Source organism: Columba livia, chromosome 3 (assembly GCF_036013475.1).
Source record: "Columba livia isolate bColLiv1 breed racing homer chromosome 3, bColLiv1.pat.W.v2, whole genome shotgun sequence".
Lineage (NCBI taxonomy): Eukaryota > Metazoa > Chordata > Aves > Columbiformes > Columbidae > Columba > Columba livia.
In genome coordinates, this window is record NC_088604.1 from 85,992,285 (window position 1) to 86,007,788 (window position 15,504).

At 46.3% G+C, this 15,504-nt stretch overlaps 1 protein-coding gene across 3 annotated transcripts; it reads left to right on the forward strand.

The window, feature by feature from the left end:
- The first annotated feature begins 5,489 nt into the window (after nucleotides 1-5,489).
- LOC102085752 (cytochrome P450 1B1) lies at nucleotides 5,490-13,355 on the forward strand. Of its 3 annotated transcripts, XM_065057983.1 has the most exons (4): nucleotides 5,490-6,845; nucleotides 6,991-7,071; nucleotides 7,669-8,894; nucleotides 10,509-13,355. In XM_065057983.1, the coding sequence occupies exons 3-4, from the start codon at nucleotides 7,885-7,887 to the stop codon at nucleotides 11,119-11,121; spliced, it is 1,623 nt and encodes a 540-aa protein (XP_064914055.1). In that variant the 5' UTR covers nucleotides 5,490-6,845; nucleotides 6,991-7,071; nucleotides 7,669-7,884; the 3' UTR covers nucleotides 11,122-13,355. The 3 variants fall into 3 exon arrangements, with proteins under 3 accessions (XP_064914055.1, XP_064914054.1, XP_064914053.1); XM_065057982.1 differs by having other exon boundaries at nucleotides 5,490-7,290; XM_065057981.1 differs by having other exon boundaries at nucleotides 5,490-7,071.
- The last annotated feature ends 2,149 nt before the right edge of the window (nucleotides 13,356-15,504 follow it).

A 15,504-nucleotide genomic window follows, 5' to 3' on the forward strand; every position in this document is an offset into this window, starting at 1 on the left:
TCATTTTGGTCCCAATATGTTTAATGTTTATTTTCAGGCATAAGCCTGCAGATAAAATCAGTTCAAAAATCCATAAGTCAACATGGCAGAGACATTTCAGGGCAGCCTACCTGTCTGGGCATTAGTGGAGGAAAAGCCCTTTGAAGTCACAGACTGCCAATAAAAATGCAGCTGGCATTCAAACTTCAAATGGCTCCAGCACTGAGCTTTTATACTGTTGTTACTTAAGCGAAGGCCAAAAATGCGTTTGAATACTGGTCCACAGTAAACTTGTGTACCTACAATGTGACCGAACCCCATCACCCTCATTTTCTTGTCATTAAAGAAGTTGTGAGAAGCACTCCAGATAACTCACGATGCTGAGAACTGTGAAAGTTCCAGGCTGCTGTCATTCCTGTGGGCAAGGATGGCATAACCCTGCAGCAGTTCGTGGTTCCCTCTCTGCAGGGCAGGTCATGACACCAGCTGAAGGGCTCCAGAAGGTCTGTCTGTGCCAAGGTTGGGCAGTCACTCAGGAAGGGCCAGGTGAAATTCCTGGTGACGTCTCAGAAGTGGGGACATGCATCTCACAGCCTGCTATAAGGGCTATGTGAGTGCTTTGTTTCCTGTGCCTGACTGTTCACTTTCTGTGTGGTGGCTCTGTGGATGTGACATGGCACAAAAAGTCACAAGGGGGGTGAGCTCCATTTCCTCTGGCCTGCAGTGGGAACTGGAAGGGCTGGTGTGCTCTGTCTCTGCTTTGACCCCTTGGTGGATGCAAGCTCTTTCCAGGGCGTTGTACAGCCCTCAGCATGATGGTACAGGGGTTTCTGAGCTTACTGGCACAGCTAGAACACAAATACTTATGAATGAAGTTGGGATAGCTGGCTCTCAAATAAAATTAAAAATAGCCCCTGGCTTTCTGAATTCTCCTCATTTATTGGTTCTTGAACAAGAAAAAGATTTAAGGCAGACATATTAGATACCCTTAAGAGCTTAGTTAATTTTTCCTTTCCATATGATAGAATGTGATGTGTCTATTCCTAATCCTGGAAGAACTCTAAATGCTGGTTTTCTGGTTTATAAGGATATTCCAGGGAATCTCAAGTAGCATGCTTTTTGCTGTGGATGTGTTCAAGGGTGGAAGATGAGGGAAGTAGGCAAGAGTGGGGACATAAATCCGTTCTTTTGTTGTAACAGGATCATGGTATGGAAAGGGTTGGCAACCACCGCAATACGATTTTACAGGGAAATTCAAATTATCACACTAAAACAGAACCCATTTTTATCATTCACAAGTCCTGAAATAGCATGTCACAGATGTAAGCACTGAGTATTGCCTGTACTTGGCCTCAGGTTAAGCTAATTTGGAGGAATTATAGATAAAATTTTATTGGTTGGTATATTTTTTAATGACTGCTGTTAGCAGCTGTTTGGTGGTTTGGAGTGTTAGAAATAGCCCAAGCACAGCTAGACCAGTGAGCAGAGTTCAGGTAAAGCAGCAGTCAAAAATGCATGGGGCTTCACCATTTCCTCACTGAGTAACCCTACAAGCATGTAGGTGGGTAGTATAGCCAGTTTATTTCCAGATAATTTACGTTTTTATTTAACTATAGAGCACATAATAAAAAAAATCTTCCTTCAAATGTTTGCAGATGTTCCTTTTTGCCTTTTTTTCATTCCAGTTGCAAACTTCCTGTGCTTCCCATGTAGTACAGTCTTGTCTTTGAAAAAGAAAGCACATTTTTTAAGTTGTAGCTAGTTCTGCACCTCACAAATGAAATCAGCTTCAGCTTGGCACAATCATTTCATTCTAGTGGGAAAAGTCTCTTTACCCTATGTTAAAAGCCCACCTGATTAGACTCTAGTTTTGAGTAGAATGGTTAGAAAAAACTCAAGAATTGTTATCTACGCATTGAGTGCTTTGCTAGCCTGATAAAAACTTGCTGTTCTAAATAAATGTATCAAACATTCATTGGATTTGGAGTGTAGGAAATCAAATGTGTTCAAATCTTAAACACATCATAATTTTAAGCACCCACAAGTGTTTATAAATATTGGTAGGAATAAGAGCATACATCCATTCACTAGTTAAATATCATAACCTGTTTCTTTTAGCACACTTACTGGATAAATTTTGAATGAATTCAGAGAAGACTTAAAAAAAAAAAAATTATCAAACACTTTGGCTTTAGAACCATAAGAAAAAAAGATGTGAGTTAATAGACTATGGTGTTGTGTGGTTTATGTATAACTCCCAGCGAGCAAATAATAATAATAATTTTAAAACACACAAACAACAACAACAAAACCAACCAAACAAAACCCAAACAAAACAAAATTCAAACCCCAGATTTATGAACTGTCCTGTATCTGGTTCATGTAAATACTAGTACTGATCATTAGCTCCAATTAAAGGTCAAATTTGAAATAATTTACAAGGTGCATTTTAAACAAACCTTTAAAAACAAACCCAAATTTTAAGTAGAACACTATCTCATTGGCCTCCTAGATCACAATATCACAATCCCTGGGGACCCTAGGTTGGTAGAGTCAGCACAGCAGTACAGCAAGGGCAGTGTAGGGAGGTAACACTGCTAATCTTTTCAGGTGGGATTTTTAAAAGTACACTGGTCTGGCCAACTCTTCTTTTTTTGTTGAGCCTTTTCTGAGGCTTTGTGTAGTTTACCTTCCAATTACCATGGAACCAGAGATATGCTCAGGGCTTTTAGCCCAATGTGATTTGCAGGGAAGCTGATGGAGGTAACTGGACTTAAACCCACTGGTGAAGAAGATGCTCTCTGCCATTTGTGGTGCAAGGTACTTGGAGCCCAGTGCAATGCTGTGCAGGAGCTGAAGCTGCAGACTGAGGGCTTGTCAGATCCCAGGTACAGGCCAAAGGGTTCAGCTGTGCTGCAGGGTGCCGCGTGGTTACCTGCACTCACTCAGATCTAAAACAAGCTAACAAAATAGCCGAGTGAAACCATGGAGCTCTTAAAACCTGTCAGAAGTTGAAACTCTCCAGAAATGTGGAGGATAGCTGAAGGCAGTTTTAACAGCTCTTCATTGGAACTTTAGGCAGCAGGTGCCCTGGTAAAGAAAGACAATTAGAAGATAGTCTTATTGCTGACATCTCATCTTTTTTATAGGTGTAACTTAACTTGAGTAACAAAAGCTAACTCTTACTCTGTATAGCATACATTTGGGATGTAGTGCATTCCGCAGTACCTCTCCTCCCAGCGTATGAATGATACATTTTAGATTAAGATCATGAAAATAAAAGTAAAAAAACAGTGTAACTGATCTAAGGTTAAGAGCTACATTTAGGACGTTAAGGCTACATTTAAACTGAGCAATGGATGCTCTCCCATGAGGCATCCATCCAGCCATAATGCCTGGTTTTCTTCCCACGGATGTAGTGTGTATCCTTGGTAAAACACAAGATGACTGTGTGTGTAATAGAAAATCTCAGGATTATAAAAGGATACCAGACATGAAGACGCATGGGTTTCGAAGACAGTGGGAAGCAATGGATATCAGAATAAGCATAGCATGGCAAGTGATTGATGATGAAATGCTTACAATGCAGAAGGAGATCTTCATGGGAGTATTGCAGAAAAAAAAAAAAAAAAGGGCTTACATCTGAGAGTAAAAGAACATTCTAAATTTCCTGTTGGATACAGGAGCATTAGTCAAGATCACACTTTTGTAATACCAGGACTTTTGGTTAAGAGGAAAGCTAGTTTTGCATGGCAGTCTTGTTCAGGAAATAAAATCTGGGGGTTAATAACAACTTGGAAAACTGTAATCTATTTAAAACAAACAAACAAAAACAAAACAAAAAAGCAGTGGAACATAGTAGTTGTTGAAAGCATGTCCAGGCTTTTGTTTCACTCAGAGGGTGTCACCACTGCAGTGGTAAAGAATATGATCTTCTTACTGCCCTCTGGACTGCACTGGGCACCAAGACACAAAGATACCTGAGATACACAAAGGTTTCCTTTTCTTTATAAAAGAGAGAACACTAAGGTCTACCTGATGATAATATGACCCTATTTAAGATAAGGGAAATATCTACAGTTAACGTGTACCTAAATTAGCTGTGGATGCCTCCAGGGCTGTACTGATATGGAGGTTGTACCTTTTAAATACTGTGGTTAAAACTGGACACTAGGTGTTTATGAATCACTAGAGAAGACTACCAAGTGCTCATGTAGGTGATGATGTTTACTCGTGCAACTTTCTATCACCTCTTTCCTTCATGGAGTCTCCTCTGAAGCACCCATTCTGCTGGGGACCTCAGTCCAAGGAACAACCTGCCGTTAGGGTTCTGGTTCGTGTTAAGATTCCAAGAGCCACAAAGCCTACAGCGTCAGGGACACCGGAGCTGCAAAAGGCATGCCAAGGAGAGCCTGGCACTGAACCTACATTGCTCCTTCCACAACTTTCTCACCTGGACCACCCATGCTGCTGGGACCTTAAAATGTGGCTCATGCCTTGAGGTTGTGGAGTCTCCTTCTTTGGAGACATTCAAAACCCGCCTAGATGCCTTCCTGCATAACATCATCTAGGTGTTCCTGATCTGGCAAAGGGATTGGATTAGATGATCGTTTGAGGTCCCTTCCAATCCCTAACATTCTATGATTCTGTGATTCTTTGATAACTGTGAACCTGCAGCTCAGGGTAGTGGAAACATGCTCCTTCCTCTCTACTGCCTGCCAGCAGCCAGCAAGCAATCCCACTTGAAGATTGATAGGATGCAAAGCATACAGTGCACTGGACCCACACGGATTCACCAAATGGATGCGAAACAGTGAGGTGGGTGCAGGGCCACTTGCAGAGGTTAGAAACAGCAGAGCCTGTCACCTCTGGGAGCCCCATGCTGAGGTGTTCTTCCCATTACCAACTGAAATTAGAGTTTGTCCACCTTGAGGACACTGTTTCTTTACAAATTCAGATTTACATGGGAGCTGGAATGGAATCTGTTTGACTTGCTTTGGAGTAAATGGCAATCTCTTCCTTTGACTGCCCTACAACTAGCTTAAGTGCTAAAGCAAAGAAAGGATTTAGGAACTTACTAACAAGAGGTGTGACACTTGCATTTTAAGCAGCTGATTATCACAATCACCAGCAAAAAGGCAAATTTACCTACTGGTAATGGCAAGTGCCCACCACTATAATCCAAAGCACAGGTAACTGATCCAAGCTTGTCCTTAACCACTTAGACTCAGTGCCCAAAACACTCTCTGCAGGAGAAGTCTGTGTCTCTTTGACATGTGACCAATTAAGTAGGGAAGGGTGGCCCTCAGGGTGGGACAGGCCACTTCACCACAGCTGAGTGGTTACAGCATGTGAAATTTGGTTTCAGCCTTGTGGTGGTGATGGAGAGATCAAACTGCCTAATCTCTCTCCAAGCTTGCCCTGCCATAGGGATGGAGCTATCTGCTCCTCTTTGAAGATGGTCCATGTGCTGGCTGGACTGTAGGATTCTTCCAGTTCACTCCAGACATGAGGCTGGGAAGACGGGAGCTTACTTTTTCTGGCACTGCTTCGAAAAAGTAGTTTTGACATCTCTTTCACTTGGCAATGACAGGAAGAACTACAGTGCGCTCTTGAGGCATGCAGAGAGAGATGGCTGATGCTAGGCTGAGCAAGAGGTAGTACTGCGGACTGGAAGAGCCCGGGACATGACAGCAGCCATGATTACACTTAGCAAAGAAAGAAGTCATAGCAGCCTCGCCAGGCCCGGGTTCACACCCTGAGCTGGGCTGGCTCCCAGCAGCTAATTTTGTCTAATCCCTAAATGCTACCAAAATACCACCTTTTCTTCCCATGACGTGACTGTGGAGAATCTGAAATCAATGTTGTGTTTTTAAATTTTGCTTGGTACAGCAAAAACGACAACAAAGCAGGAGCATTCCGATTTCTTGGGGAACGGTTTCCTTGATGCCTGTGGGTTTTGCAGCCCCGATTTCCCCTGGGGCGCCGGAAAGCTGGGGGGGTGTGGAGCCTGGCCCTCCGCATCCACATGCCCCTCGCCAGCTCTCCTGGGGGCGGGAGGGGGAGCGGAGGTGCCAGATTTCAGAGTAAAATATCGCCGTGAGAAGGAGAGAAGCGAGCGCTGGGTGGGGGCGAGGCTGGAGGGCAGCGGGGCCGCCCCGGGTGCGAGTTGCCCAGCGCTTCCCTGTCTCCTTCCCCCGAGCCGGTGTCAGGTATTGCGAGGAGGGGTAGGGGCCCGGGGAGGAGATGGCTGGAGGCTTTCCAGCCCCGGCTCACGCAATGCAAGCTCCGCACGCAACGGGGAGGCGACAGGCGGAGGAGGGGAAGCTCTCCGGCTTCCTCAGCCCCCAAGATGCAAGCGAGACTTTGCCTCCCAACAGAGAGGGCTGCGAGCCCGCCCGCCACCCCGCTCCCCTCCCAGCACCTCCTCCGTCAAAACTTGGCCCCGGCCATAAAAGCATCCGCGGCTCAGCCGCTCCACTTGGTAGGGGCCCAAGGGTAGCTGGCAAAGATCTGCGACCCCTCAAGCCAGAGGACGGGCCAGGGAGCGGGGATTTGTCAGTGGGTCTATCTGCGGCACGCAGGCGGATACCGGCGGATTGAAAGCCGCGAGTACCAACACCAGGCGCCCGGCCAGAGCTGCTCCGGCTCCGGTTCAGCCTGGGGGCAGCGGGCCGCCCGCCCCCCGCTCTCTGAGCCGCTCGCCTTCACTCCCCGCAGCCGGCTGGGGTGGCCCCGTCCCTGCAGCCCAGCAGACGGGTGAGAGGGAGGGGGCGGCCGCAGCCCGCTCGCCTCCGGTCCGCGGGGTTGCACCAGGCAGGTGGTTGCCGGCGGGGCGAGCTCCGAAGAGTTAAAGCGCTGGGAAGGTGATAATAACTCTGCGCTGGGATCGGGTGCAACTGGCATTTGCTTGCACATGACCTGCCAAGCTCCGGGTGATAGGAACCGGGGCTCCTAATGAGTTTCCCAGAGGCTGGGATCTGAACGTCGCTCTCGCCGCTCTCGTCTCAGGGCTGCCCGTTAGAGCTGCCGCCGGCTGCCCTGCTCCTCTCCATCCTTCCCGAGATCTCGGATGGACGAAGTGTGCAACAGGTCAGTTCTGCTACAGGCGCCCAAGGTGGCCGTTTATTTCACTCCTCCTACCCCTCGCTTTCTCAGAAAGGCTGGAGCAAACGGTAGGAGCGGGTGGTCCCGGCCACGGAATGGGAAGCGGGGCCAGTCAGCTCTGCCACGCAGGGACCTTAGGCATCCTGCGCAGCCCATCCCCGGGGCCGCCGACCGCCAGCATGCGCTGCCGCCACGGGCACGAAGGTGCGGGGAGGGGGGAAAGGCTCAGGACAGAAGGGGCTGCGTGGCCATGTGCGGGGGTTTCCTCTCCGGAGCAGCGGGAAGCTCCGACGTCCTCGCGGGGAGCCCGTTTCTCGCAGGGGCTGTTTCATCAGGAACGATGTGCAGCGCCGGGATGAACCTGTCTTCAGCGCACGGCAGCCGCCTGCATCTGCGGAAGGCTCGTCAGGAGAGAGCATCCTCCTGACACCCTTTCTGCCTCACACATCACCTTCTGGATCTCCCGCTGCAAACTTTCCCTACAGAGAGGGAGAGAGCAGCGGCCCCAACGTAAAATATTATTTTGATCCCTTATTGAGCGCCTACCACTTAATTATCCATTATCCCTTGTTTTTCGCACAGGATCCGGGAGGCCTTTAGTCACACGAGGAGCTCATAACAAGGACGCATCCCGATTCTGAGCACCAGAAGGCTGCTGGTGCTCCCCTCCGACAAGCCAGCACGCCCCTGTCCCCTCGGCTACCCGGGAACCAGCTTCTCCCTGCCTGCGGGTGACGGCGAGCTGCCCAGCCCTTCCTGAGGGTCGCATCCCGCCTGCTTTCTCCTTTCACTTGCAGCATGGCCCTCGAGAGGCTCGGGGAAGCCCTGCGCAGCATCCCTCCCTTGCAAAGCTCCCTGCTGCTCCTCCTCTGCCTGCTCACCGCCATCCACCTGGGCAAGCTCCTCCTGCAGCAGCGCCGGCGGCAGGGCCAGCGCCGGGCGCCGCCGGGTCCTTTCCCCTGGCCCTTGATCGGCAACGCGGCGCAGCTGGGCAGCGCCCCGCACCTCTCCTTCGCCCGCCTGGCCAGCACCTACGGCGCCGTTTTCCAGATCCGCCTGGGGCGCTGGCCCGTGGTGGTGCTGAACGGGGAGCGCGCCATCCGCCAGGCCCTCATCCGCCAGGGGGCCGCCTTCGCCGGCCGGCCGCCCTTCCCGTCCTTCCAGCTGGTGTCGGGCGGGCTCAGCCTGGCCTTCGGCGGCTACTCGGAGCTCTGGAAGCTGCACCGCCGGGCGGCGCAGGCCACGGTGCGCGCCTTCTCCACCGGCAGCCCCGCCACCCGCCGCCTGCTGGAGCGGCACCTGCTGGGCGAGGCGCGGGCGCTGGTGGCGCTGCTGGTGCGGGGCAGTGCCGGCGGCGCCTTCCTCGACCCTTCGCGCGTCCTGGTGGTGGCCGTGGCCAACGTGATGAGCGCGCTGTGCTTCGGCCGCCGCTACAGCCACGGCGACGGCGAGTTCCTGCGCCTCGTGGGGCGCAACGAGCAGTTCGGGCGGGCGGTGGGCGCCGGCAGCCTGGTGGACGCGCTGCCCTGGCTGCAGCGCTTCCCCAGCCCCGTGCGTGCCGCCTACCGCGCGTTCCGCGACCTCAACCGCGACTTCTACGGCTTCGTGCGCGGCAAGTTCCTGCAGCACCAGCGCAGCCTGCGCCCGGGGGCCGCCCCCCGCGACTTGATGGACGCCTTCATCCGCCTGCAGCGGGAGCAGCCGCGGCTGCAGGTCGAGCATGTGCCCGCCACTGTCACCGACATCTTCGGCGCCAGCCAGGACACCCTCTCTACCGCCCTGCACTGGCTCCTCATCTTCCTCATCAGGTAGTTGTCGGCGGGGCGGAGGCGGGAGGCGGGGGTGCCCCACCTGCCCTGGGGAGGGGCACGGGGGTCAGACCAGGGCGTCGCGGTGACAGCGCCAGCCTTGGGGGATCCCCGTTGAAGTGGCGCTGCCCGGACACAATCGCCGCTGGGAAGAACCCCTCGGCGGTGAAAGCCGGCCCTAAGGAGCGCCGAAACCGCTCGGTGCGGGGAGAGCCGAGGGAACGACGCTGCCGGCGAGGGTCTGAGGGACCGGCCCGCCCGCCTGGTGCCGGGGTACCGCAGGGGCTTCCGATTAACTAACACGGGAGCTCTGGGAAGCCTGCCAGAAAAAAGATAAGAAAGGAAAAAAAAATATAATGTGGCGGTCGGGCAATGGTGCATAACGAGAAGCTGGCAAAAAGGCAACCGAATAAAACCTGAAAGTAACAGATTTTACCAGGTCAAGATCAAGGAGATCATAGGAACAGGATAACAACTGCTTAAGCAAGATAAAGAGTTCGTGCACCGGTTTACAAACCCGCTATTATGTTAATTTGCCGGCAGTGTGTACCCTTATCGCCGTGGCGTGACTTGGGGAACACCACCCAGGCAGCCGTGGGGGCAAGCGCACCCCTCTGCGCACCCCTTGCCCTGGCACCAGGTCTCCGAGGGGGAAAATCTCAGCTTGGGAAGGTGGTTTAATAGAAGGTGGCATAACACTGATTTTCTTGCCTGTCCTGGCTTTTTCTTTCATCATCCGCATAATTTGTAGGCTTATGAAAACATATCTACTCAGATGCTGCTTGACAAACTGGCAAATACTTAACACTTGGAGCTGAGGGTATGATGCCCAGTGGTCACATAACCTGTTGAGTTTCTCCCCATTTGCCCAGCATTCAACAGGCAGACCTGCTGCAGGAAGAAAAGGAAAGGACACAGAAACCAAACTTGAATACTTAAAGAGGCAAATACAGGCTCATTGAAGGAACGTTTTCTTTTGCCTGTCTAAAAGCACATAAGGAAAAATTATTAATATTTTGATGTTTGGTTACTATGTACTCTTCCAAATGATCCAGACTTCAAGACAGTTGTCTTAAACTACTTTGTAAAGAAAACATATTTTGATATTAATTAGAAAAAATATACACAAATCAAGAGTAGGGTGTTTATAAAGTTATTCTGACAATTACTAGCAGGGACTTTTTCAGTTTAAGAACCTGCAGACTTTCATAGGTATGTAATATGTCTAGTGATAATAAACTCCATGCTAACTTTTAGAAGTCACATACAGAGCTGGAAAACCAAATTCTCATTGCCACGGAAAGCCCAATATTTAGAAGGGATAAATAATATTAGGCCATTTTCAGGTAATTTCATTTTATGATGTTGAGAATCAATTACATATTCTATAACAGTAAAAACTGAGCAAATCTAAAATAATGCCATTGCACAGGAAGTTTGGATTTTTCTCTTGAAGTTTTCCACCAAGTTCTGCACATTCTTGCAACATACTTAAACTTTGCTCAAACTGCATTATTTAGGGGAAGGGTGAGGTTCTGTGAAAAATGTTTACATCAAGGATTATTTTTAATTGGAAGTGTTATGTACATACACATGTCTTACTTTAAATGACAGGTATCCGAATGTGCAGGCTAAAATGCAGGAAGAAGTGGACAGGATTGTTGGAAGAGACCGTCTGCCATGTGCTGAAGATCAGCCTCACTTGCCTTACATCATGGCTTTCTTGTATGAATCCATGCGTTTCAGCAGCTTTGTGCCTGTTACTATCCCCCACGCCACCACAACCAACACCTTCATCATGGGCTACCTCATTCCCAAGGACACAGTGATTTTTGTTAATCAGTGGTCAGTGAATCATGATCCAGCAAAATGGTCCAACCCAGAGGATTTTGATCCAACAAGATTCCTGGATGACAATGGCTTCATCAATAAAGATCTTACCAGTAGCGTGATGATTTTCTCAGTGGGAAAACGTCGGTGTATTGGAGAGGAGTTGTCCAAGATGCAGCTGTTTCTCTTTACCTCCATACTGGTCCATCAGTGCAATTTTACTGCTAATCCAAATGAGGACCCTAAAATGGACTTTATCTATGGGTTGACCATTAAACCTAAGCCATTTACCTTGAATGTTACACTTAGAGATACTATGGATTTGCTCGATCAGGCTGTCCAAAGACTGCAAGCAGAGAAAGCAGCCAACGAAAATCAGCTGTCAGCAAATACCTAGGCAACAAACCTTGCATTTAAAGATAATCCCTCTCTCTTTTTAGACTTAAATGAGTTATAGTTTTTTTTTCTTTTTGGAAATTAGCCTATGTTACAAGTTACAAGAGCAGGAAAGAAAACTGCACAAGGTATAATTCAGTCCTCTTTTTCATTCTAGAAGGAGAGCCAGGGAAACATTTTAATATATTAAATGATAAAACATATGAAATTTGAAAGTAAGCCTTTTCTTTTCTAGCTTGTTCACAGAAGTTGCCATTGTAAAGTGCCTTTTATCTACTAACTGGTTGGAGCATCTCCAGGAACTGTTTGTACAATCTTCTCCATGTCTCCATGTGCTGTGCCTTAACTCTAAGTTCATCTTCAGAGACTCCACATCCCAAAGTGAAATTTCTTGTTTAAGTAAAAAAAAAGCAACAGAAGAAGAAAGAAGGGGTGATCAAAACTGAATTCACTCCACTGGAAACTGCCATAGGCAGCTCCTGCGTTGTGACTGATGGGATGTTCATTAATGCCTTTATAATAAACATTCAAATAATTTTTTGTAAAATGACAAGTCTTGCCTTTAACATTTCAAAGTGTTTACATAAATGACTAAAAGAAAATAGACTTGAAAATAAAATCCATATTTTGTATGAGAATTACGAGAATGTCCTAATATTGTAACTTTTCATTAAGTTTTGAAAGATCAGATTTGATGTCACCAAATGATAAGGTGATGAAAACAATATGCTAATCTGTTCTTTAGCATATTCACAAACGAAGGAGATATTTGAGTTAGAAAGTTTTATAAAGCTATAGCTGAACTTTGTATTTCTCTAGTAAAGGGTTAACATCCCTGTCCCTAGGCACATGGGTAAGTCCAATAAAATCCACATGAGATGAGGTATTTAGAAGTGAGAATTTGGAGAATTTGGAGGTTTTATATTGAAACTTTCATGCTGCAAGCCTTGAGTAAGGCAAATACAGCAAATACAACCCTGCTCACTAGTCATTCTGTTAGGTAGAGTTAAATCAAATATCCAAAAATCAATAGGTAATTTTAGCATGATTTGCTTGGAATGAAGCCTCAGAAGGAAAACTAACATTAAATATCCTGATTAATGTAGCCATTAGCTGAAGAAAAAGTAGTTTGAAAATTTTTGTGAGGCAAAGGACATGAAGTTTAAAAAAACCCACCCTCCAAAACTATTATTTAAAAGTAAAACACACACATGAAATTTATGCCCTCCAACCTCTGGCTAATGTTTTTGTACACAAAACAGCATGTATTTCTCTAAAGAGCAAACAACCCTATGTAAGTGCCTGATTTTGAAAAGTGTTGGGCATTTCTTTGAAGCTGCCGATCACCTTCAATTACATATGAAATCCATCAGAAATGAGAGTACCTCACATGACTTGCTGGGTCCTGCCTGGTACTAAGTAAGGTATCAGTAGAGCTAGAAAAATAATGGTGCAGTGCTGCACAGTATAATCTGCTGGGTTAATGACACAATCCTCATCTTCTTAAGTAGAAGCTTCACAAATGATTTTAAAAACCTGAATCAAACCTAAAAGTACTGCTTCATAACTCCACACAGTAGTACCTGTTTAAAATCTCTGACTTCATATGGCATCTATCTTCTGTTTTCAAAGCTAAAAAAGCCTTCTGTTACATACACAATGAGTAACCTCAGGTGTTTTTCTGAATTATGTACAGGTTTGTGATGTCCCAGAACTTAGCCTATGCCTGTGAAAACCTTTACAAGATATTCAGCATTTTCATATGGAGATCTACATTAGATCAAATGCTAGCATGACAGTATTCCTTGTACCTTAGTAAGTATTGTTATTAAAAAAAAAATATGTAAAGGATGTAACCTTCAATTGAATAGTTATTCTAATGCAAGGATCACTGATTCATATTTTAATAAAAACGGCTTTTGCAATTTTGTACTCTTCCAAGAGCTTTAACTATGCATTGGCTACTAATGCAACTTCAATTCACACTGTTAATGTCTGACGGGGGTCACACACTATCTAGCTGTTGGTCAAATAACACCTTGTATAATCTGTGAAGTTATTCAAATTTAGTAGCATCTATTTAAAATGTATGGAGTTGCTCAGCAAGCTAAATTTTATGGTAATTTCGAGATGTATCATGTTACCAAAATACTAAATAAAATTATTCTTACACTGCCTTTGCTTAGTTTATGTAGGGCTTTCTAACATCAAGATAATTAAAATTATTGTTTCTGATTTGGAAGTTATTATTATTTTAGATATTCTTTGTTCACATACTTTTCACCCTCTTCACTTCTGGATTTTAAGGTTTTCCTCCATCTAGCCCTTAACAGCTTCTCAGGTCTGCCTGCTTATTGAGATCTTGCCATCTGTGTTTAATGTCCTCATGCTCCTTGCTAAGGATGTTCCATGCTGCTCATTTCAAAATTGATCTGAATTCTCTCATGTCCTTTGATTTCTTCTAGTACCTGTTAATCTCTCCTCAGCCTGCACAATCTCTTATGTTACGTTCTTCCCTCTGACATTTCAGTTTACTTCCATCTCCCCTTATTTCAAGCCCACAAACTGGTTTTCCCTTTGCTTTTCTCCTCCTGTATCTAGTGCTGGCATCAGTTTAGTGCTGAGACTGGATCCCCACTGCTGCCCTGGGGACCAATTTGTGCTTTTGTGCTGTTTTGGCCTTGGTGTATAGTCAGGAGTGCCAGGAAGGAAATCTCGGGGCCAAATGGGCCTTAACATGCCCTTGCAGTGCAACCTCTCACAAAACCAAGGCAATCCTGTGGTGAAGGGTGGCTATTATTGCATATATAAAACAGTTCTTAATGATGCAGTAGCCCCGCTTCCCCCACCCACACCCTGCTTGTCTGCTTTCCCCTGGTCTGCTACACAAGCCTGCTTATTTCAGAGCCATCTTAGAAAAGACTTTCATTTTTTCCCTAACCCCAAGGAAGTGGAACAAAAGCCAGGTGGGACAGAAGGCTGGGCAGACTGACCAGCAATGTTTCCCTCCTGATTTGTCATATTTTCAGCTAGAGCTTCTCCCTAAGGGAGCAAGATTCTAAGTACAGGCTGAGTTGGTGAAGTAAAAAAGGAGCACAAGGTGAAGATGACTTACAAAGACCCCCTAGGAGTAGCTAAGGGTGGGTATTAGTGTCCAAAGATACCCCAGGCAGTGCATACGTGGCTGGGGCTGCCAAGTGGGACACAGTGTAGATACAGAGCAGGTGTCCTCCCTGGGTGAAACCCAAGAACGACTTCATACAATCAAGAGATGCTGACACATTGTCCCTGCTGCCTGTTAATTTCTAGGTATTTTTCTGCTTTACCAGCTGTCTACAGCTGGAGTCTTGACTCCTTCTTCAGTGTTGACAGGCACTTTTTTAATACCAGAACTGCTACCTTAGTGCTGAAAGATGCAGTACTGATGCAGCCAGAAGTTGGCATGGAGGCGGCATTCTTGGAGAGATTCTCAGAGATCACTACAAATACTACTTATAGCAGTTGAACAGGGAACAGAAAGTTTCTGATCGCCTCCTGTAAGCCAGTACCAAGTGTTAAGAAAACAGAATAAGGCCAACACGGCAAATTGGTGGTGGTTTGGGATTTTGTTTTTGTTTTAAATTCTGTATTTTGATTTTTCATTGGTTTCACTGGAACAGCTGGTAGAAAAAACATGATTTTCAAAACTGGGCAGGGTCACATCTAACAGCAACTCATGCACATCTCATGAAACGGTGCATTTGCACAGTCACTGCCTCCCTCATCAACTTGTGACTGGATGTCGCCATAGCAATACTAGAAAAATACATGTTGCTCCTTCTTCATGAAATAAAGCACTCTTGTTCTCAGTACGAAAGCAAGATTTCAGTCAAATTTTGACTTCACAAAGCAAGTATGGTTTGCACTTATCTGTACAACAGCGTGAAACAATACTGCATACTTCTCGTTCCGTGAAAAACTTCAAGCTGCAGTTTGAAAATTTATATTTACTGTATATCTTATTTGTAATTGTACTTTTCCAATCTACAGAGAAAAACAATAAATGATTAAGCTATTCATGTTTTCTGGTTCATGAAATGTAAATAACTGAATCCATGTTTAAAACAAACAAACAAACAAACAAAACCTAAAAAACCCAAACAAACAAAAAAACCCCAAACAAACCAACCCCAAAACAAAACAAAAAATAAAAACCAAAGAGGCACCACCAGAAATTAAACTTAGACTTCACAATAATTACTCCAATGAAAAACAAGATTACTAAATGAACCTTTGTTTCATCATAATGAAACTCCTTTTCCTTCCCTTGGTTCATGTATATAGCCGCTGGGACACAGTCTCATGCTGCAACTTGTTCCAAGACACAACTATGTTCTTCTTTCTG

Coding starts and splice junctions, on each gene's coding strand:
- LOC102085752 (XM_065057982.1), top strand. CDS start 7,885: ATGGCCCTCGAGAGGCTCGGGGAAGCCCTGCGCAGCATCCCTCCCTTG. Junction 8,895..10,508: donor CTCCTCATCTTCCTCATCAG/GTAGTTGTCGGC, acceptor TTTAAATGACAG/GTATCCGAATGTGCAGGCTA.